The sequence below is a fragment of the Falco cherrug genome (genome assembly GCF_023634085.1).
Source record: "Falco cherrug isolate bFalChe1 chromosome W unlocalized genomic scaffold, bFalChe1.pri SUPER_W_unloc_1, whole genome shotgun sequence".
Classification (NCBI taxonomy): domain Eukaryota; kingdom Metazoa; phylum Chordata; class Aves; order Falconiformes; family Falconidae; genus Falco; species Falco cherrug.
Genome location: NW_026599288.1, coordinates 7,425,255 through 7,449,444, shown reverse-complemented (window position 1 = coordinate 7,449,444; position 24,190 = coordinate 7,425,255). Strand labels below are relative to the sequence as shown.

General features: G+C 44.4%; 1 protein-coding gene across 4 annotated transcripts in view; it reads left to right on the top strand.

The window, feature by feature from the left end:
- ZCCHC7 (zinc finger CCHC-type containing 7) overlaps nucleotides 1–24,190 on the top strand; it is a 124,648-nt gene that overhangs the window by 3,220 nt on the left and 97,238 nt on the right. For all 4 annotated transcript variants that reach the window (XM_055700260.1, XM_055700257.1, XM_055700258.1 and 1 more), the window contains exons 3-4: nucleotides 317–438; nucleotides 3,772–4,482. In XM_055700260.1, the coding sequence (XP_055556235.1) occupies nucleotides 3,795–4,482 (688 nt within the window). In that variant the 5' untranslated portion in view covers nucleotides 317–438; nucleotides 3,772–3,794. The remainder of the gene's footprint in view (nucleotides 1–316; nucleotides 439–3,771; nucleotides 4,483–24,190) is intronic.

The following is a 24,190-nucleotide window of genomic DNA, read 5'->3' as shown; positions in this document are numbered from 1 at the left end:
GCTAAACCTTTCACTGGTGAGAAGAAATCAAAATTGCTGAAGACTGGCAGTCAGATATATCTTTCTCTGTTTGAGTATCAGTATGAATACAGTAAGAGACAATCTGAAAAAACAGCAACTTTTTGTCTGTTGAGCTCCAGTTCCCTTTCCTGGCTGCGGTGGTTTTGTCTGCTTTGATGCCAAACACCTGAAAGAGGTTTTTCTCATTCTGTGATGAAGAGGTGGGCATAGCTGTTGCCTGAGTTTGAGGATGGCGAACAGTGGAACTAGGTATCTTCAGACTATGCGGTGATGCTGATGTTTGTTTTTTCCCCAGTGGCCTGCCATACATGCTGAGCAAGAGGAAGAGCCCTTTGTCATTCCAGTTGTGCGTGGACCTGAGAGGAGGAGGACAAGGAGCTGCTGTTTGACCTGAGCTTCTGGGGAGGATAAATTACAGTAAGTGTAGTGCCATGCTGCCTCTTCTTACTCGTCTTAGTTATGCAGCGTCTGTGAGTCAGCTCCTTGGGCACTCTTCGACACTTGTGATCTCAACGGGCTTGTTTAGCTGCATGTTTTCAGCAATGGTCACATACTTACTTTCTGTAACTTCATCCAGCCGGTGACAGAGTGGGAAGGAAAGAGTGCTTGAGTTGGCTTGTCGAGTATCACTAAAATTATGGCATGCTTCAGGGGAATTCTTTAATTTCCTGCATTGGTGACAGTCTCTTTTCTCATGTATAGCAACCACAGATTAATATTGTAAATGTGCTTGATTGGAGCCAGGTCTGCTTTTGTTCTTGCCCTGTGGGTGGGAGCAGACCTGTTTGAAAGGGTGACTCCACATAAAGTTGAGAGAGATGTTTGAAGTATGGGTGCTTCATGGGGTCTGTCAGATGCTTTTCTGTCTTAGTTTTTTACTACCTACAACCGCACAGGTGACCAGCATTTTACTTTCCTCCTATCTATGGCATCCAAACCTAAATACTGGTATAACATAGAGTCATTTAGTTTATTACCGCCAAATTCTGACCTCATTCTTTCCTATTTTATTTGGCATAATAGTTATTATAGTTACCTAAGAACGTGGATGAGATGGGCAGAGCCTAGCAGATACAGAGATACCCTCTTTATCTTCAGGTTATTGCTGCACACATTATGCCACTAAGCAGAGTTCTGCGTTGACAGGTGTAAAAGTTTCGAGGCGATTGTAGTTGCTGTGTGGTTAGGAGAGCTTTTAAAAGAGATTCTAGAGCCTCCCCTCATTAAGTTTTAGGACTGTATTTGCAGGTTAGAAACCCACGTGAGTGTATTTAGAAGGTGGCAGAGCTGAGCACACGCGTGGATGAGTAGGGTTCTGGTGGTCTTTGGATGTGATCTCAGCTGGTGATGACCAGGATGATTTCTTTGAATGACATATGCTGATCTGCTGGAAGCCCCAAAAGAAAAGGTTACAGTGTATGAATTGTATTTTCCTGCTTGTTTGGTCATGGTTTATGTGGTTTTGCTTTGTTTATTTTTGTGGGATAAGTGTTTTCCTCTTTAGTTTGACTTCTGGTGTAACAGGAATACTAATGAGATCAAATGTATCATAATCAGGGAAGAAGCCTGTGCAGGGTGAGCACAGAAAGCTGTGATAGTAAGAGTTCTTCAAATACCATCGTCATGCAAATTACTTCTGTACCAAACTCCTGAATCGAAAAGTTTTTACTTGAGTATTGGTATGTGAATTTCAACAATACCATGCAGCTTACTTCCATGACTGAAAAACTGAACCCCATCTGACAGTATTCATATCTAAAAAAGTTTGTTGGCTTCCCTGGGAGTAACTGTAACACAGAAATAAAGGTAGGCTGTTCAGAGAAAGTATTCCTTTGCCTCTCCTCCAGGCATGATGTGGTAGTGTAAAAGACTTAAAGTATCCTGTGAATTAGGCAAAGTAACTTCAGAAGGTCTCTGGATTTGCTGTAGGCTAGGGAGTAGGTGGTGAGCTGTAGAGACTCACTCTTGGGTTGGGATCGCAGGATAGCTGAGGCTGGAAGGAACCTCTGGCAATTGCCACCTCCAGTCCCCTTGACTCAAAGCAGGGTGACCTAGAGCAGTTTGCTCAGGGCCACGTCCACCTGGGTTTTGAACATCTTCAGGGATGGAGGCTCCGCAAAATGAAAAAAAAAAAAAAAAAGGTTTTTTTCTTATGTTTAAGTGAACTTTCCTGTATTTTGATTTTTGTGTCTCTTGCCTGTCGTCATGTTGCTGGCTGCTACTCAGAAGAGCCTGGCTCTGTCCTATTTACTCCCCCCACATCAGGTATTTAGGTGCATTGGTAAGATCCCCCTGAGCCTTCTCTTTTCAAGGATAAACAGTCCCAGCTGTCTTGGCCTGGCCTCATATGACAGATGCTCTCGTTTCAGAGGTCCTTCATTGCACTCACCCCAGTATGTCCATTTTTTCTAGTACTGGAGAGCCCAGAGCTGTACGCAGCACTCCAGATGTAGTCCCATGAGTGCTGACTGGAGCAGAAGGATAATCTCCCTCACCCTGCTGCTGCTGTTCTTCAGGAACCCAGGATGCTTTTTGTCCCAGAAGCTTATTGGCATATGGTCAACTTGGCCCATCCCCAGGTCTCTTTTTGCAAACCTGCTTTCCAGGCAGGAGGCCCTCAGCCTGTCTCCTCCCCAAGTGCAGGACTTGGCATTTACCTTTCTTGTCCTTCATGAGGATCCTCTCTGACCACTTCTCCAGCCTGTTGAGGTGCCTCTGAATGGCAGCCTGACCGTCTGGTGTATCAACCACTCCTCCCCATTTTGAATCAGCTGCAAGCTGCTCAGGGTGCACTTTGTCCCGTCAGCCGACTCTTGTAGCATCCTTGTTTAAAAAGCAGTATGGCTGAGTACATGAGAAGGGGGAGGTTGAGGCTTTAGTCCTAGATCCACCAAAAAGGCCGTTAAAGATTGTAGGTAATTATTGCTTAACTGGTAGCAGCACCGAGATGTCACAGCTAACGTTGAGCTGGGCAGACACTGTTCAGAGGTCTATCTTCCTCAGGTCTCAGAACATTGTAGTTGCATTTTCATGGCTTTGTAACTCAGTTGGTTAAGTCCTGATGGGACCATGTGACCTGCTAGCTTGTATGGAGGATGCAGATTTGTATACTACCTCTACTGTTCTGGTTGGGGTTTTTATGCTACCTTCAGACCTGAGCTTGTGCTGAGCGTCCGTGGGTGCTTTGGTACCATTGCCCTAGCACTTCTCGTCAGAGGGTTAAATTCTGGAGTGCCAGTTCAGGTGACTCTGCAGCCCAGGTGCAGATGGGCTCCAAGTTATTTCTGTCAAATATTGCGAAGTGTTCCTTCCCTGCTCTTTCAGGTATCTACATGTTACTTAGTAAAACAAGTTGCAAAGTACTCAGAATTAATACTAGTTGGCGGAATGATCCAGACTGTGCTTCAGACACTTCTCTGGCTCCCAATTCATGCAGGTACCCTCATTTTGAACCCAGGATAGGAAGGAGCTGAGGAAGCTGAGAGCACATGAAGTGCAACTTTCCGAGGCCAAACTAGCTGAGGTTAAGTGGTAGTTAAAAGTAAAGCAGGTGGACCCTTGAGGAGCGTTTGCTGTTACGGATTTGAGCATGGATTGTTGTAGCTGCTAAGTCTGCTCAGTTTTATGTTCTGTACGCAGAGCTCTGCGACTAACCTTAGCAATTTCAGAAAGACCAGAGGTGTCATTTGAAAGGTTGTTTTGGGCATACATTCATGACCATTCTGATAAAACCTTTTGGCTTTTTTATAGATACAGACTATTCACTTTCCAGAATGTTTGGCGGATATGAAGACGCCGAGGATACTGAAGCGTATGAAGATGAACTTTATAACGAGGAGTCATCCAGTGAGCAGAGCGTTGATAGTGAGGTGGAATTTCATCTGTACAGCCAGATCCACTATTCCCAGAATCTTGGAGAATCCAGCACGCTGGAAGTGGATGAGGAAGCTGACGTTTCAGGAGCCATGGGTCACAGTTCAGCTCTAGCTGAGAAGCAGTATGAAGACAAGAAAATCGCTGAATTAGTTGATCGTGGTGCTCAGCTTTCAGATGACCCTGAGCTCATCGTCTTGTCTGATACACCAGAAGAAGATAGTATTTACAAAATGAAAGCGAAGCACTCAACAAGCTCTTTAGCTCAAGGTAAAACGCATACCCATCCAGGATCTTCCACACCAAATGAGGCCAAAGCTGCTAGATGTAATACCCTGGATCCTGCCGGATCAGGCACAAACATTTCAAGGCCATGGAAAAGCATTAGTGGGAAGCTTAGCCCAGTTAGTTGTGCTGGAGTTCATGACATCCAAGATGTGTTGGTAATAGATGACAGCTCGGAGGAGGAGAGCTTGGTATCTGAAAGTGGTGATGTCCAGAGTTGGATGCTTTTGGGAGCCGGTGCAGATGACAGAGATAAAGATATAATGTTGAACCTTGAAGGCTGTCCAACTTCTGTCAGTGAAGGTTAGTACTTTTTTTTTTAATCACTTGTTTATTCTTCTGTGTGTGGGATGATTTGTCTGCAATGATACTGATGTCAGTGTTTCACATTGTCTAGTTTGTCTAGTTTTGCAGAGTCTGGCTGGAGGCCTGTAGCTAGCGGCTGGTACTGGGTCCGGTCCTGTTCAATTTATTCATCAGTGACCTGGCTGAAGGGACAAAGCGCACCCCCAGAAAGTTTGGTGATGATACAAAACTGGGAGGAGCGGCTTGATACATCAGATGGCTGCATTGCCATTCAGTGAGACCTGGGCAGGCTGGAGAGCTGGGTGGAGGGCAACCTAATGAAGTTCAGCAAAGGCCAGTGTAGGGTCCCGCACCTGGGGAGGAACAGCCCCCCACACCAGTATGGGCTGGGGCTGACCTGCTGGGGGGCAGCTCTGCGGACTGGGACCTGGGAGTGCTGGTGGGCAGCAAGATGCCCATGGGCCAGTCGTGTGACTTTGTGGCCAAGGTGGCCAGGGGGATCCTGGGGTCCATGAGGAGGAGCGGGGCCAGCAGGTGGAGGGAGGTGACCCTCCCCCTCTGCTCCGCCCTGGTGAGGCCACCTCTGGAGTGCTGTGTCTGTGCTAGGCTGCCCAGTTCAAGAGGGACAGGGAGCTACTGGAAAGGCTCCAGTGGAGGGGTACGAAGCTGATGAGGGGGCTGGAGCATCTCTCTGGTGAGGACAGGCTGAGGGAGCTGGGCCTGTTTAGCCTGGAGGAGACTGAGAGGGGATCTTGTCAGTATCTGCAAATACCTTAAGGGTGAGTGTCAGGAGGACGGGGCTGGGCTCTTTTCAGTGGTGCCCAGTGACAGGACCAGGACGGAGGCAACAGGCACAATCTGCAACACAGGAGGTTCCTTCTGAACACGAGGAAAAACTTCTTTTCTTTGAGGGTGACGGAGTGCTGGAAGAGGCTGCCCAGAGAGGCTGTGGCATCTCCTTCCCTGGAGACATTCAAAAACCACCCGGCCACGACACTGATGTCGACTTTAGGTCACTTAAAGAGTCACCATCAAAAGTATTAGCAAAATAGTTCTAACAGGTATTTGTGGGAGTGCAACTTCACAAGGTTAGATGGCAAGATTCACTCTGTTACTACATAGATAAGTCACACAAAGAATCAAATTTAAAATTAAGCTAGAGTGATTCACACAGATTATAAATGTGACAGAGTAAGGGAGATCCTCCCATTGAGTCACAAGGTTCAGAGTGGACCCCCTTGCTTTCTGAACTCTTAACAGAGCTTAGGTGCCATTAGATCCAGACTTGGTCAATGGTTTATATCTAAAGGAAAGGCAAGCTTTGTTCACAGTTTTAAGATTGATCATAGCGGTTTAGTAGCACGTAATCAATGACTAATTTATTGCTTACAAAGTGAATCAAATAGGATTTACTGTAATCACAACAGTGACTTAATTAGGGATCCAGGATGGTAATACTTATACTATACTTACTATGAGGTACTTAATTCACAAACACATGCACGGACAAGGGATGCTTAACTGCCCGACTCGTTACACAGCGGCCAGGGCCTAACAGGGGTTCCTGAGATTGCAGAGCAGCCCAGGGGAGGGGGCAAGATGATCTCCAGTGGTCCCTGTTTGAAAAGAATGATGAACAGAAAGCGAATCGGAGCGCGTAATGATGCATACAAAACTATGACCAAGGAAACAGCCATTATTTACACCACTTCAATACCATCATTTCAGTAGTGTCATCAGAGTGATTCACAGTGTGAGCTTTCCAACTTGCCTGTACATTTTGTTTTCCTAAGATCATAGAAGAAATTGCAAGGGGAAAGGGGGTTGAAATGAAGAGGGAATACAATGTTTTCTTCTTGTAAACAAAGTATGTAGGAAAAAACAGCCCTTTGAGAACTACAGGCAGAGAGAAAGACAGAGGTAGAAACTGCGTAACAATAAAAAGTTTGAATAGTACCACAGGGCAGGAAAGTAAACAGTGCTCATTGCCCAGGGAGCAGTGTCATTCCTCTTTTCATGTGATGAGGTTTCTGGCCCCCCTGCCCCTGTCTGCCTTGCCTCGTTGCCCCTCAGCAGTGCAGATGCCAGTGCTTGTTTAGGCTTTGCCGCGTGCTAGACCAGAGAAGTTGGAACTCTGATGGAAAGGGATGAGCTGTAACAGGAGAGGGCAGGGAATGGAAGGGAGACCTTCTGAGCTGGTTCCCCTTCCTGAAGCAGGTTGTGTTAACCACTCCTTCAGGAGTCTTGACAGTTTGAGCTGTTGATCTAAAATTTACTGGGACTTCTTGCATAGATTCTGCATTAAGTAATTCAGAGAGATTCCCAATTGCTAAGAACTAACATCTTCACATTTTGGGTATTTCTCAAAATATTCTTCCAAGTTACAGTGTAGAAAGTTAGTAAATGTGATGGTTAATGTGACAGATTTTAGATACGTGTTTGCAATAATCGTACTATGTAATACATACCTCGTCATCAGCAACTAAAAACTCTGCTGGGCAATCCAGCCGTGCTTTTTCCTTGCCCACCGGTTTCCCAGTGCACAAAGATCTTTTCCAGAAACAGCATCCCTTGCCAGTGTGAGAGAAAATGCGACCTGAAGAAAGGCAAGGCTAGCCGCATCAGCCACAGCGCTCAGGACCTTTGCAAGACTAAACCCCGTCGTCCCCCCCCCCCCCCCTTTAATATAATTATACCATAATTTTACTAGGTGCGCATGCAAATTGGTGGCGTTTTTTGGTGCAATGAAGTGTTCTGCAGCAGTGATCTAAAGGCTGACACTCATCAAGTTTTTGTAAACTGCTGCTGTTCGCATGCTGCTACTAAGCTGTTTTGAGAGGGGAAAGCTGAGGAGGCCTTTGCCTTCTTTTCTGGCGAAACACCTGTTTCTTGCCTGTAAACGTTCAGTAACTTTTTGCTTAGAGTTGTTCTGTCTGGTTTTGCATAGTACGTGGCTAAGGAGCCCATAGCGTGCACTCAGTCTCAGATTGTTGATTAAAGATGCCAGCGTGCTTGCCCAAGCCTCAGAGATTTAAGAAATGCTTTCCCTCTTCCCAGCGCGATGCTGGAAGAGTGTCAGAGCATTCAGTTGCCATGCCAGAACCCCAGACAGCCACATTATATTTGGAATTTATGTAATTTTTTTTCTCCCCGTGAATCTTTCAAAATGGAGTTTCTGAGAAGCTGCTAAATTTCATTAATATCTTTCTTTTTGTATAGCCGTATCCTATCTTTTTCTTTGAAACTAGAGCTAATTAGCTTGTCTTTTTCTTAAATTACTCTGCCTCTTGGGGAGCAAATGTTTGGTGCCATGTGGTGACTGCTGTAACAGTGATGCAGTTTGTGCCTAGCACCATTAATGCATTTTCTGGGAATTGTCTCTTTTTCTCACAACTGCTGGACAGGCAAATGACCTGGAGCTAGGTTTCCGTTGTTTAGTTTACTCTGTGTATCAATTTGCATTTATGTACCAGAATTGCTGATGGTAGCACTAAACAGTACTCAAGAAAACAGAAGATAAAAAATGTTTAAACAGTACTTGAGACTTCAAGCATATTTCAAAATTCCATATACACATTGTGGTGAACATTCTGTAATTAATTTATTGGAGTGATTATGCTTACTAGGTATACATGAAAATGAAAATTTATGTCTCCGTTCTTTGCCAGTGCTTTGCCTCGCAAAAGTGTGCCAGTGCTAACTGAGAGAGGCTTTTAAAAATCAGCGTGGGCGGTAAATATCAGGAGGCAGTTTTGCTAACTTGTGGTATGCTTTTGTAAGAAATTGGGTAATGTTTTTTATTCATATATACATTCATAGATGCTGAAAATAAGCAAGCTATGTTCAAGGCAGGTAACAGAAGCAGAATTTTCCTGCGCTGTATAAAATTGTCATACTGGTCAGAACTAAAATTGTTGAATTTAATGTAGTCAGTGTAAACACATTTTGAGGGGCTTGAGTGGGAAGTCAAAAGCAGCCACACAAGAAACTCATATAAATACAACTGTTCTGCTCCTACTCTGATTTTTATTCTCCAAGCTACATCAAAACCTCCTCAAAACCCCTTCTTGTGACTTGCCTCGCATCAGTAGTGGTTTTGCCAACAGCAGCCTCGTGCCTGGAGGAATGGGACATAAGCAACATGCATGAGGCACGTGCAGCCGTTTGGGAGCAGGTGCTGGTACGCACACCTCTCTCTTCATCTCAGCTTTTGCCTTTCTACAGATGTATGACTTTGCAGAAAGCCTCAACCTTTGCACAGTTCTTCCAACTGAGAATGAGTTCACGGTGATACATTTGACTCCACTGTATGTAGCGGGCAGAGCAGAGGGCCATGCCCCCGTGCTGGCCTGACGTAGACACATGCCCGAGGTGGAGTGGGTACCACAAGGCTGGGCTCTGGTCAAACCTCAGGTTCTCGACCACCTCCCAGATTCCAGTGAATGTTATTCAGGTAGCTCTGGCATGCAAAAATTGGGTTCGGCTGGTCTGTTTCTAATGGTGATGGGGTTGCAAAGACAGAGGCTTAAAATAAATCATTGTGGTATGTACGTGTATGTATGTAATGAAAAGCCAAAACAGTATCAAAATAGTTTTAGGGAACAAAAACCATAAATCTTCCTAATGTAAAGTAACCATAATTTGTTTATTGAGCTTACGCAGCGTTGTATCTCCAGTTCTATAAAGGACTCCCCTGCTGAAACAGAAACATAAAATTTTAAATCTGAAGGAAGAAATGCATTTAAAAAAAAAAAAAATCTGTGTTTTTTCTGGCAAAGATATTATCTGTTAATTCGTTGAAATTATTTTGAGCCGTGTGCACGGTTCTGTTTTCACCATTTCTAAAGAACAAGATCAAGTATGTAGGTGACTACACAGTACGTACATTACTGGTTTAGGGCTTGCAGTATCGGTAAGGATGGATGTAGAGTGGAGTGACTGGTGAATCCTTGCCTTTTCCTTTCTCCCCCAAAACTGCCTGTCTGTAAATGGGATAGACCTCCCGTGACAGTGTCATGGTACGTCCAGTGTCCAGTTTGCTTCACATTAAAAAGGGAACTGAAACATGAATGATTCTGTGACTCTGAGCGTAGCTGATTGTGTCAGTCATTTGATGAGTGTGTTTTCATGTCTGCCTCCCTGAAACAGGGGTGCTGAGGTTCCACTGGAGTCAGAAATAACTCCTCGAGGGAAGGACTTGGGCATATCTCCTTATTCTGCGAACTCCTCTACATGTTATTTGTCTGCCCTGCTCTTGTCTAACAGCCTTATTATTTTTCATGTTCTCTGTAAACAAATAACACTTTCTTGATGCCTCCAATGCACAGAGAGTCTTCTTCCCACACAGCCACTTCTAGCTTCAGTCACTGCTGGCTGCTTTGGCAGAAATGAGCCTGAGAAATGACCTGTGGTTCCTGATAGAAAACCAAGACTCACCTGTACCCTTCCATCTTCAGTTCACATCTCAAACGTTACGGCTGGTCCACAAACACTGCTGTTCAGTACACAGCTGGAAACTTTTCCTGCCGCTTCTACCCTCTTTCCAAGTGGCTTTAGATACCTCTCACTTTTTATTTTGCTTGCCTAGCACCACATTAAGCAGCAGCGTATCTCTGCCTGTATTTCTGTAAAATACAGCTTTTTGTCATGCGTCTGCTGGTTGCTCCGTAAGACAGCTGTACAGCTGATTGGCAACATTTCGTTAGCCGGGATATATAGATGAGCACTGGCTTTCTCGCTTCGCGGGGAGGGGTATCAAGCAAAGCGCTTGCTGTGTCTGTAGCGACTCTTGTCCCTCCTTATTCTGACTTTGTTGTTTGTTCTGTGGTGAGATTGCGCATAGCTTGGAAGCGAAGCAGGCGCTGGAATTACAGACGGTCGGCCAAGCTGAAAGACAGTGACCGTGTACCTGTGATGTGTTACTTGCTTCCACTCGGTCGTCGGTGGGTTTCCTTGCAATGGCATTTGGAGAAGCGTGCACTGCTGCTGCTGCTTGGTCTTTGCATAAAGGGTCCTACCTGCTTCCTGTGGTGTTTCAAACCCAGGTAATTCAGCAAATCTAGGTCTTTGGTATGATTTTTCTGATTTTTTTTTTTAATTTTTAGGCTCTAGAAGTAAGTGTGCAAAGAGAATCGTTACAAACTGTACCATATAGTAAATGGCAGTGAGTTCACTTTTAGTGTTGGAGCGTTTCCAGGTCTTTGAAGGAGGGTTCTCCCCTTCCATCCCTTTCCTCCAGTTTGCAGTAAGAGTATACATGATAAGAGCATTAATCTGCTGTAGTTGGAAGTCTTCCACCCATTCCTTCATTAAATGCTTCCTTTTATTGTATTTCCTCTCCCACGTATAGCTGCAATCATAACCTCTGCAATTTGGTTTTTTTCCTCACGGCTTTTGGAAAGACAGCTTTCGAAGGTGCTGCATTGATGTCAGGCCACTAAGGGGTACAAAACCCAATGCATCGTCTGCCTGTTTCATCCTTTGCCCACCCAGTATCGCCCTCGGGCGCAAGAAACTAATGTGATTGCACTCTGCGCTTGGCAGCTTTGTGGTGCGCAGTGGGTAGGGCTGCTTTTGAATCCAAAGTTTCTATAAAATAGCACATAGGTGCTCTGCTGGTCTCCCAGGGAGGGAACGGTTGTTTTCTTCTCTGCTCGTGATTTTTTTTCTTATTAGCGCAGTAAGTGAGGCTTTTACAAGAGCATCGCTAGAGATGCTACTTCCAGCACAAGAAGTTGCTTTTAAAAGTAACAGTCACTGGGTATCAGTCTGTTCTAGTAAAGAGCGTTGTGTCCAGGTGCCTTTGCGGTCATTGCTCCACGGCCTGCAAACCTCGTCAGGCACCCTGGTGCCACCTCCTTAGCAGCTCTCGCCACATTTTCATGACATTTACAGACAGTGACATGGCACACAACCGTTGGAGCAATTCCCATGTGTGCTGCTCGGCGCAGCTGCTGCACGAGGTGTCCCCCCCAGACCAAGGACTGACGTGGCTTCTGTACGGGTGCAGCGCCTGTTCAGCCGGAGCTTGCTCCTGCCTGGGGGCGTAAATAGGTTCTGTAGCAAGGATGACACTGTGCTTTTATTTAAGCATTTTGTTCCACGACTGTGTAGAAGCCGTGTGTGGTGTAGCTTTGGCTCTGGTGGTGACCTCAGACACACGGAAGAGCAGGATGCTCGGAGGAGAAAGCACAAAACTCAGCTGAGGCTTATGGGGTGTTGCAGGATATTTTGAAATCTGTTTGTCACATGATCTTCTAGCTATCTTGAGTAGATGAAGTGATTTTGGTGTTTCCTAACAGAGTGACTTCTGGAATTTGGTAAAATACAAGTATTTTTAATCTTCTCTGTTGACAGGAGTTATGAAGGGAAGCCAGCGTTCAAGGTGTAAATCATTTCACTTGAGGCACAGGATTTTATGTCAACTTTTACTGTCCTGTAAAACTGCCCTATATGAAAAGAAACAGTGAACATAAAACAAAGGGCAAGCTACTATTTCCAAAGCAGTTGTTTCAGCTTTCCATTTTGGCATCTATTTCCATCTTGTTTTCCAGGTTTAGAGGTCTTTCTATACACTGCTTTTTAGCCTGAGTTATCAAGTCTCTCATTTTAGTAAAAAAACCCAAAACAATAAAAGTACATCTTTCAAAGAAAAAAGAAAAAAAAAAAAAAGATTTGAACATTTAGTGAATGAAACGGTTAAAAAAAAAAAAAAAAAAGGTAATTTGAAAGCATTTCATTTGACCCTCTTCCCTAAAAAATAATACAGGAAGGAGTTTTCTGTTCAGCAGCAGTAACTACAGCTTAAGGAGTCAAAATGAAAACAGCAGTCTCTGATAAATTTAGCTCATTGTTTTATCTCTGTCAGCCATGCTCAAAAAGGAAATACCCTTTGTTAACTATTGGTGTTTCAAATGGCGGCTTCTCGATGTATGACTTAATTTTCTCTTAACTCTGCATGGTACTACAGAAACTATTCAAAGATCTGACCACATCTGTATTTTTTTTTTCCTCTCTGTGCTGTTATTCAAATCCTTTGGTGTATTTTTAAACGGGGAGAAGGGGTAAGCTTATTTCTAAAATGACAAAAAAGTACAGTGAGCTGTGCTTTTCTTCTTTAATTTACCCTTCCCCTTGACAGCTAGTTTTGAACACGACCTTTGCACGATGTAGTATGTTTTTGTTCTAGAGTCTTGTTGGTATTTGTAGCACCAACTTAAATTTTCTACAAAAACGTCTACAAGAAAGTTTTCATTTTGTTAGGCTACAGAAATACTATTTGAGGAGATGTACTTTTTGGATGCTTGAGCTGTGGACTTGCTGGATTGAATTCAGCAAAACTTGCTTTCAAAAGTAAAAAAAAAAAAAAAAGATTTCTTGGTGAAAATTAGTTTTGCAATGAAAATATTTTTCTTATTAATACCTAATGGTATCAGCAAGACTAAGTAAGTGTGGTTCACGTACAAATTCCAATGTCGCAAAAAAAACAAACAAAAAAAAACCAGGAAAAAAAAACCCCAAACAACAAAACCAAACCAAAAGGCAAGGGTTTGTTCCCGGGCAGTTCTGCGTGGCGGCGCACGGCTGGGTGCTGCAGGCACGTTGCTGCATCTCCACTCGCTGCTGGTCCTTCTTGAGGCCGGGGAGGCTGCTCGGAGCGCTGCGGGTCGGTGGCCATCCACGTCACGTCATGTCGAAGGCGGCTCGGTGGCCCCTTGCCGAGGGGTCGCGGGGGCCAAGCTGTTGTGACCCTGGAGCATGGCGTCTCCCCTGGGATGCTGAGGGTGGGCGCTGGGCAGCTGGAGGGGTCAGCTGATGGAAGAGCTCGCAGAAAGATGCCTCGGTGTGAAATTAGCGGCTGTTTGGAAGCAGCCTGTGCCGGGAGTTGTGTTTGTGAGGGCTGGTAAGCCATGCACATGGGACTGCGCTGTCTGTTGCCTGCTGCGAAGCCTGAGGACAGAGGGGTTTCCAAGAGGGGGTGGGAACCTGTGGTCTTTGGTCCCCCTTGCCCAGGCCGTGCCCGTGGCCGTGCTGCGGTCCCGCCAAGCATCCACCGCACCACGGTTCCCCGTCCCATCCCTCCTGAGCAGAGCCAGGCGCGGGGCTGGGGGCTTCATCCCCCTCCAAGGGCGAAACCGGCGGAGTGATGCCAGGTCACGCCGGCTGCCCGGAAAGTAGAAGCTGATGTCACCGCGTTTGGTGTTTTGTCTGTTTGTGGCTGCGTTGCTGAAACCCTTTTATCAGCTTGCTTTCCTCAGAACCGTGCGCTGCTCAACACTGGGACTTTGCCTGTGATGTGAGGGGGTTTTTTTCTTCTCGCTCCCGTTTGCTAGACCCTTAACGCTACTTCAATGTAGTAGGAGTGTTTTGTGCATGAGTTACTATAGCAGAATGCACCCCGGAGCAGTAATAAGCAGTGGGAATCCACCCACCATGTGGAAGATACAGCACATGCATATGGATATTTTGATTAAAGAAAAAAACTTAATCTTCTTTGCCGTGTAATGTGGATACACTCGAATCTCTTGATTATTTAAGAAAAAAATTAATAAAACTAATAAAGTTCCTTTGCAAATCTGAAGAGATCTAGACTAAGTATACCTGCAGCCTGAGCAGGCCCTTTTATCTGTACAGATTTCTCTGCTATTGTGGACCTTAGCTCTAATTTAAATTTCCCATGGCTTTGGATTGCTGACTAGGTTTTCTGCAAGAGTGCCCATGCTTACATGGTCATATATTCTGGGTGACTTTTTCACTTTTTTCTCTCTCTCTTTTTTTTTTTTTTCTTTTTCCCCCCCTGTTCTGTTGATTGTTATAAGACGAATTTTTTTTTCCCCACTTCTGTCATCAGTTTGATCTTTCTTCCTTGTCCCTGTTTCTTTGGGTTTCTTACAGGTGGGGAAAGACTGTCATACTGCAATTGAATTTTTGAACACTGGTGGGAAACTGATTTAATCCTTCTGAAGGAGAAGTTCAATTTTTTTAAGTAATTAAAAAATGCAACAGAGAATATACTGAAGACAAAGGACTTAAGGGTTTAAAAAGGGAAAAAGTAAAGTTTGAGTTGGGCTACAAAGGGGCATAAATCATGCAGATATGTGCATGAAATAAGCACAGGGAAAACAGCTTATATTAATGAATTTAAAACAGAATGAAAGTAGAGAAGGCCTGGTAGGAGGAATAAGGTGGCTTGTTAATACCTTCTGTGTCTTTCCATTAATAGGAGCACCTAGTGAAAGTGGGTTTGTGCTTTGAAGCTGTGGGCAATATTGACATTCAGAGGAATGCAGAAGGATGGCACATCATTTTGTGAGCCCTTAGGCAGTAATTGGCATGCGTCTAGAGAAATCGGGGCCTTTTCGCCTCAAAGAACTTGCTCCGTTGCCTTCTGGCACGGGATGGGATTCGCTGGGAAGGTTTGAACCGCAAGTGCTGAGTGGTCAAAATGGACATGCATGCAGCACATCTGGTAATCTGTGGGTTTCTTACTGAAGAGCACAGAAAACTTACCCTGTGCTGCCATCATGGTGACCATGAGTCTCGTGACAGCTGGTATGCGGTGGCTCGTCGCTTTTTTAATTTGGAGGAGATACAGAAGTAGATCCTTAGCCTGTTGTAACATCTGTGCATGTTACAGGTAGATACACGCGATGTCTATAACGCAGGCCAGCGAGTCCTGGGATGAATATTGTTGTTGTCTTCATACTCTATTGATGTATATAATTGATATTCCAGTGTTGTTATTAATAAATGTTATATGCCTTTCGTGCCAGTGTTTCCTGCGTACCAATCCCCCTCCAGCATCTTTTGCTAGATGAGAATTGTGGTGTCCACTGGCGAAAAGTCAGTGCATGTCAGTGCACGCCTGGCATTGTTCACCAGCCCCGCGGGCACCACTGTCCGGCGTGCTTGAGGCTGAGCACAGCCCTGCGCCTGCTTTCACATCGTTATTTGACTGTACGGTTTCCCCTCTCGCACTGACAGCGTTTCCAGTCTTCCACGTGCAAATCCAAATCTCTCTCCAATCTCCAGAGAAGCTCAGATTTGGGAGGTTTTGTTCACCGGGACCTGTCCAGTTGCCTGATGCTGCCAGTGCCCTGGTTCTCCCTGGCAGCTCTCGGTGGTCGCACGTGGTCCCCCTGGCCGTGCTGCGGGGCTGGCAGGAGCCGAGGCATGGCAGGCGCCGAGGACCTCGCAGGAGGTTGTACCGGCAGCCTGCCGAGGGTTTCTGGTTAGCAGGGGCATTTCCCATTAACATGGCATGTTGGGCAGTTGTGGAATTTAGCTTGAAGCTGTTTCTTTCTATCTGAAAATTTTTAGCGCCAGGAAGGTTTCCCATCTGCCCGGCTCAACCTCCACTCACTTTCTATGATGGTGGTGATGGTGATGCTTGGGTTTCCTCCTGCTAATGCTCCTGGTTTTACATGGTATGCAATGGTGACAGGTATCCCGGTTACATCTTGGGAGATAATGACATTGTTAGAAATGAGAAAACATGACAATAAAAGCTCTCTCTGTTCAGCCGGCCTTCTTGTGGTGGGTTTGGTGATGTATGGCTTATATGACAGAGCAGCGAGGCCATCACCCACGTGCTTGGAAGACTATGTGCACTGACCTGGCTGCCAAGATGCTTTTTGTCACCCATTTGGTGCCAATTCTGAGTGCCTTTGCGCAGGGTCAGGTGTGAGAAGTGGTGGCCGTTTTTCTTCCGTATGGCCCCTTTTGAAGTGTAGGTGAGGAGAATATACTCACAGGCACTGAGGAGGCCCTATTGCAGAGCACAGACCTTGGCGCCAGTCACAAAGCAAGTCTTTGCTCGAAGAGGGCAGTTTTATCTGCTTTTTGTCGCTGTTGCACGGCTCGTCGTGGCGTGCTCGTCCTGCCTCAGAGCCCTGAAGCACCAGGAACAGCAAAGTCCCGGCCAGCCATCCTCAGTACTTGATAAATCTTCCTCCATCAACCCCTTTAAAACCCCAACAACCAGAGAGTGAGAGGGGCGGGTGGGGGGTGGGGTGGGGGGTGGGGGTGGGGGGGGGGGCGTGTGGGAAGGCTGCCAGATGCTTTTTTCGGTCTCTTTTGGAAACTCTTGTGCATGGTGAAAGATCAGTTTTCTCTGCCCTTCTCAAGGGGAGGCAGCGAAACGTTTGGTGTCAAAGCCTCTGTGGTGGCAGTAATTGCGTTAAGGTTGCACACACCTCCCAGCCCCGACGCTGCCTGAAGGTAAGCCGTAAAGCCGCTAAGTTGATAACCGTGTCTTGTATATTTAAAACTTTAGCTGCAGAGATCGGGGGATTACCCCCCTCCCCCACCCCGGAGCCGTGGGGGGCTCTGGCCTGAGACGTGGCAGCTCGCTCCGGTTCGGGACTGCCTATAAGCGTACATACACACACATGTAAGCATATGCAACATGTATGGATTTGTATGTATATTTTTAGAGGCGGATGTGAGGGTGCAGCGTTCCCATTTGCCTTGCGTTCGTGCGGGATATCCAGCATGCAGCGTTACAAAGAAAAGTGAAGTGGAAAAAAGTTGCCAGCTTTGAACGGAGATTTCTCTCCTGTTTCAAAATACACCTCCGAGAAGGGGCAGCACCATTTCCAGCCTTTTCTTCCTTCCTGAGATGGCTGGGGTCTGTGTGATAGGCTTCAGTGTGCGATAGTCGTGACACAAAACACAGCTGTGCCCTGAGGCTTGCTCTTCCGAACAGAGGCAATTTCTGTGTCATCTAACTGTACTTTTGATACTTGTAGAACTAAAGCTGAGTGGGCATGTGCCAGAGGGGGTTTTCTCATCTGTTTTTGAATGAGCATCATTTTGTTTCGGCATAAAATTCAAAGTGGCAGAGAAGAGGATCCCTTTAAGAAATCAGCGTCAGCAGCCGGAGCAGAGGGACTGCAGCTGGCATTTGTAGTATATATATGACTTATGTCGTACACCTCCCATGAGTTGTGTTTTTGTGAGTGGGTAGCGAAGGCAATTTATTCCCTGGGTTTTTTTCTGAAATACGTCCATGCTGACCTTTGTTTTGAATGTAGTAGTGATTTTGTCTGCTTGTCTGCTTTTATTCTTTTACCTATTTTATTTCATTTAATTTTCAATTTACTCTTTCAAAAAAAAAAAAACCCAAACAAAAAGACCAACACAAAAACTTTTGGAAGTTTTTAGATTTCTACATAGCAAACCCAAGTATTTAAAATGATCTAGTGCTACAGCCTTTTGTCAAAAACGAAGCCTAAACCAGGCATCAGGCATTCACTTTGCTTTTGGGTTGGGTTTTTGGGTTGTTTTTTGGTTTTTGGGTTTTTTTGTCCTTTTGAGCCTCGCGCCGGTGGAATGACACTGTTTTACTTGTCATTTCTCTAAAACCAGGGTGATTTGATTACAGCTTAAGAGTCGCAGCGTGCTGTGTTTCAGTGTGGTTGCTTTGAAAGCGAGGTGCACGAGGATGACTGGGATGAGCAGCGCGTCACTGGTCCCGCTGGCTCCCACTCCCCTCCGCCGGCCTCTCCGGGCAGGAGCCCCCGCTGCGTGGCTTTGGGGGGGGGGGGGGGGGTCGTGAGATGCCCACTGCTGTGCCCTGCACCCCTTCCCCTCCTGTTTGCCTCTCACTGCTGGGCCGGTACCAGGTTGCTGGGTGGCCGGACCCCCACCGCCCTCCCAGCCCTGGCCGCAGTGCTGCCCGGAGCATCGTCTGTTGATAGATGGGTGGCTGGGGGAGAGGGGTCCTTGGCGAGGGCTGGTGTCAGGGCCAGGGTCAATGCCAGGGATAGTGCTGCTGGCCCTGCAGACCAGCCAGCCAGGGAGGCAGCTGGACAGCGAGTCGCATCTTTCCTGCCCCTGACGATTAATGGGATTAAATGTAAGATGTTGTGTGCTTAGTACTAATTAGTTTCTCATCGGAGAGGTTCATTCTGATTTTTTTTTTTTTTTTTTCTCTCCTTGTAGTATCTTTTCACTGTTTGACTACATTTGTGGAGGAGTCAGGGGAGACCCAGTGTGCTTTTGTCTCCGGTCTTGCTTTCACAGTCCCTGGGACAGAAGGAATGTGGCTAATGGGCCGTTCTGAACCCAAGCCTTTGTGACTTACCTTAAAAATTACCTTTTCTTTAAAATGGTCATTAAATTACCGACTTCAGAAAACAGTAAAATTGCAAAAAATCCTTAATTTTGGCTGTTAGTTATATATCTTAGCTTCCATGTCCAAAATGCACTGTTTTTAAATATGAATGGCGCTTTTATGACGTGTGTCAGTGATGTAATTTTTTAATGGCACATGCATGTGCTGTCTCTGAAGGACAAAAGCTAAAAAATACTTCGGCTTGTGTGGAAATAGACATTTGAAAATCATTCTCCAATGGACTCAAATAATTAGGAAGGAACACATGAAAATGTGCTAGGTATTTGGTGGGGCAGTGAAACACAATTGCATCAAAATAGAAAAAGGCAGCTGTAACTGCTTTTCAGCCCACGTTGTCTTAGCACTGAAAAGGGAAATAAATGCAGACTGAGAAAGCCTGGCAGCTCTCCGCTAAGCACCTAAGGCTTTGTCACGGGGTGGAAAACAGCTAGCATCCAGCAACAGTCACTTGGACCTGAGACTGCGTTCATACGGATAGGATAGGCCCGCCTCGGGAGTTAGAGGGACTCCCTTTATTGATGGAGTAGTGGTACTTCCTTGGGTAACTAGTTTTAAGCCTGCAGGTTGCTTATGTCTAATGTATTTAGTTCATTTAAAGCCTATTTGGTTTGCTTAGCATCCTACGTTCATCATCACGGACAATGCACCTTCAAAGGCATCTTCCCCTCACGTTTTTATTTTTATTATCAATTTTTCAAAGCTTGGCTAATCTCAAGTTGCTTTGCGAAGCTAAAAATCTGCAGGACCTTGAAGGAGCAAGGAGGCTTGCTGGGAACTGAATTCTTCCTAAAAGAAAATTTTTGTAGTCTCACTTTATTTACGGTGTTGTAAAAGAAGCTGAAAATCTATTGGTTATTAAGGATAACTTTGCTGAAACATTTTTTTTTTCTTAATTTGGCAAATATCTGATCTTTTTTTATCAGTAAAAGTTGAGAACATTTCTCAGTCGGCATTCTTACGTCGCCATTCCAGTTTGTATCTCACAGGGAGGACATCTGCTCATAAAAGTAGGCATAAACGAAAAATACATCAAAAAATCCTTGTCAGTCGTTCAGGAATGGTACAGCTGCAAGAACAACTTTTAATTTGGATGTAGCTCTCTTCTTCTGCAGTTTCTCCGAGAGCATAAATACGCGAAGGAAAGCATGACAGCTTCCCAGCGCAGGTGGATTATAATGTCAGCAGTACGCTTGCCAGACAGCACAGCTGCTCAGATGCCCTGCAATCATGCAGCAAAAACCTGCATGTCCTGACTGGGGAAATTGTAGGTATTCCCACGCAGAGCTTCACTGCGCCGTACAGCAGCATGAACACAGCGTGTGCATCAAAACCTCTGTGCTTCCCCATGTGCTCCAAGAGAATTGTGGGAGTTTTTATGTTTTTAAGGTTAACCAACGTAAGGAAGCCATTGTTTGTAATTCGTCTTCTCATAGGTAATTCTGTTGGTTTGAACTTTGGGTGCAGCACTTGAAATTAAAAGGAGAAGCAGGAAAGGATCGCAGGCTTGTGGTATTAGCTATGGTAGAATTAAATGTCACAGGTCACCCTGGTTTGAATCTGCTTTCTGCCATCTCCTGACAGGACTGTCCACAGTGGGCTCACCTGAAGTTTGCAGGATAAATCAGACGGGGAAATAACTGAGATCTTAGTGCCCATCCTGTTTTCCTAAAGGAAATGGATAGCTGGTTTAATATGTCTGGTTAGTCGCTTTTTTTAAAAAACGGTATACGTACCATTAATGAGGAAAACATGAAAATCATTGTTAATGTCAACCAATTAAAGGATAAAAGAGAAGAACAGAAAATGTTCTTCCCGTCTGAATGGGAAATTTAGATAGTCCACAAGTTCTTCTCAGTTTGTGTTCCAAAATTTAACTTTATTGTTGTAATTTTGAAGTTTATTAATAAAATTAAATGCCATGTAGGACACGATTCCGTATGGAATGAATGAAAAATCAGTCTGTTCAAACAATTGTCATCTAGAAAAAGAAAAAAGGACAGGAGGAGAAAGGAAGAAAAATCAAAATGACATCAAGGAATAAGTATCAGGCTGCCTTCACCAGCCTCCACACTTAAAATTCTGTGTTTTAAATATTGACCAATGGCAGCGTGGTTCAGTGAGCAAAAACTAGGACAAGTGACCTGAGCATATACATTATCATTGCTTAAGAGTTGAAAACAATGGACAGTTAATCAAATTAGTACACAGGCAACATTGCTGAACCTCCATATTCAGCTGTGTAGTACAAGCATCCTATCTCCGCATACACTTCTTGATTAAAAAAAAACCATGATTTTTCAGCTTTTTGCTTTAAGCAGTGTAATACAGAGTGGGTTTTTTGTAATAAAAACAGGCTTAGTTCTCTGTTTTCTAGTATACTTGATAAGTAGTGGAACCAGTAAAGCAATATAGTACAATGTTTTCCCTGGTATTTGATGTGTTACCACAGAAATTAAAATCACTACAATTGCTCTCATCTCGGTGCTTCATGCAGAATGCATTGTGGCCTGGGCACTGCAACGTCACAACGGGGAGAAGAATGGTGCAAGGTAGTCTGGGGGCAATAGGTACGAAACCCTCAGTGACTTAAGAATATGTTTTTCCTTCGGAAGTTAAGGTTATTTTCCCCCTTGAGAGGGGAGTAGTCTCAAAGAGACATCAGGAAAAGTGGAGGAATGGCCCACCTTGTGGCCCACCAGAAAGACAGGGCACTTGCTCGTTTACACTTTAGCACTGACTTTTCTGAAGACATTTTTGTGGGTTCCCCCCCCCCCCCCCCCCCCCCTTGAACACATAGTTAATAGAGCAATTTCTGTAATATTTATACAAAATGAAGTATAAACATAGAGCTTCAAAATAAACTTTCATTGTATCTTTCTGGAAACAATTACGCTACCTCTGTGCTTTTCAGCTCTGCACACACAAATTCTATTCAACAAAACTCATTCCTGTATTTTTATTTACGGCAAAATCCTTACGTTTGTGGCTGTGTAGTATCTCTAATTATACAAATGTTAAATAAAAAAATTTGGATGGAGTATCTGTGAAGAGATATATATTAGTTATTTCTGAAATTAAACATACAGTAGCTAATAACAATTTCAAAAACCTGCAAAGACCACAGTTGTGCTAAGTTGTTAATGCCACAGACTGCTAATAAAATACTAACACTAGTAAGTTCAGCTACGTTCCGTCCTGGACCCCAATATCAATGGCTGAAATGTGCCAGAAAACCATATGAAATGTTATTGCAAAATAATAAGCTTCTTGCATTGAAATAATCATCTTTAACCAGCAAAAATGGCAAAATATGATTTCCAATTTTATGTCATTCTTATTTTCTGAGGCGGAAAGATGACACGAGTTTATTTCTGCAGCAAATGCTGTTAGAGGATGTGTATGGGAAAACAGCTACAGTTAGGGGGTGATCCGTAGCTGGAATAGCTGTGGTTTGGATTTTTTTGACCTTTAACATTTGTCTGTTGAAAAGTAGAGCTAGTTTTGGCACTGTACGAGATAGTTAACTTGTAAAAGCTTTAAGGAAATCACAATGTGAATGCATGGTAACTGCTAAAGCATAACCTGGAAAGTAACATTTGCTATTTCTTCTTTGGTCTAACTTGCCGCCCGCCCCCCCCCCCCCGTTGTTGGGTTTTTTTTTTAGCAAAAGAGCGGTTCCTTAAAATATATTATGATCTTTTAAAAACTATAAATAAGGTGGATGGAAACAGAAAAAATCCTTGTTTGACTGCAGCTTGTAAAAGCCACAGTAATTGTGACTTGTCTTTAACAGAAGGCTCTCACTCCCCACCCAGCCACCCCCCCTTTTTTTTTTGTTAACAAGTAATAAATTAACGAATAATTCACATGGATTTTGGCACAAGTTATCTTGGAAGCAGGAAAATTACTGAATTTCTAATATATGTGTATTGGAGAAATTTAATTTTTCAGTGGGTTTAGTGCAGTAACAAGATTTACCTTTGGAAACATGTTTTAGTGTTAATGTGTGGTATCAGAGTAACTGTTCTCATAGTTCTGATACTACAGTGTTTTATCCCTGTGTTTGAACATAAATCAACAACCCGAGGGAAGGAAAGAATAATAGAAGTTGTTGCTGGGCTCTGTAAGCGGCTTACTTTTTCTTGCAGGTTTCTGTGCTTGCATTTAACAGTAGCGGGATGTACCAAATCCAAATGTTTAAGGCCCAATGGCACTGCCAGCCGAGAGATTATGAGGCGGGGGGCGTGTTGAAGTGATGGAGAAGAATCTGCTTTAGATAGCAAACAAACGAGGGCTGGCTTTCAGGGCAGTCCTGTACAAGTACACGCTCATCCCTCGGACACAGGGGCGTTTGTAAGCGTTCAGTCCTGCTGGGCTGAATTCCTGCCCCGCTTCATGTTCTCGTTTGCAATTTACTTGGAACACTGTACCTAGTCTTCACCCCGCTCTTTGACCTCCTTTAAAGCAAGATTACCGTTGCTTTCATGCATTTTGGAAGGGTGCCGTTTTAAATGGTTTGTTGTTTGGATACTTGTCACTTCGCTCATCTTCCCTGCAAAAAGCCAAGGCTGCTTTAAAGAGAACTCGGGGTAAATTTCATCACATGTGGCAAGAGGTGTAAAATGGTAATTGTTGTGTCCAACTTGTGTGCTTCCTTGTGTAGTAAATGTGCTGATAACAGGCCTGCTTAGTTAATTTTCACTGATTAGAGTATCCTGTGGGCCAGGAAGGACAGACAGGCTGTACCGAACATTGTCCAAACAGCATCTTTTCTCAGGATGCTCCTCTGCCAGTATCAGATCCTCTGAGCAGCAAGCTCTTCGGTTGCCAAAGCTCACTAGGTAAATTTTTCCTGAATACTGCTTTCCAACAAATACTTTGTACAGCTGTCCTGTTTTAATTATATTTTTCTAAACACGAGTCTTAGATTGAACTGTCTGATTATAACAAGATGTGCCTCTTTCATCGTGTGCTGGAGCTTGGCCACATAGAAACAGCGGTCCAGGTGCAGGGATTGCTGGCTGGCAGACGCGGCAGGATGCAGTCAGTCTGGCTGCCCCATTCCAAATGTGGAATACTTATTTTTTGATCCTAAAAGAGGCAAAACATTACTGCCAGTTTCTCTAGCGTGCTTTTTTTTTCCCCTCTACTTTCTCTGATTAAAAATTTATTTGCCTCTTCCAAGTTCCACCAGCGAGTTATAATATCATTCAAGGTACAGAAAATGGCCTCTAGGCATCTTGCCAAAAGCTCTTCATTTCCATCTTTTGAGAGGTCAAATTACTCTTCTTGACCTTTTTGCTCTGTACCTCCCTGACCCCCAAATAATCCCTTGACATAATTTGAAATAATGAGGAACTCATCTTTGGAATTACACAGATAACATTTTTGATGGCGTGTGATAGTTTGAAAGATACAGCCAGACTGTTCTTTAATTGGAATACTTGGCAACGTCTTATTTTTATATTATTCATGCATTTTGCAAACTATGGTGGGGGCTAGAAAGCAGCCAGCTGCATAGTGGGCTTAAAGTGTACGTTAGTTACCACACCAAGAAAAGAAGAAAGG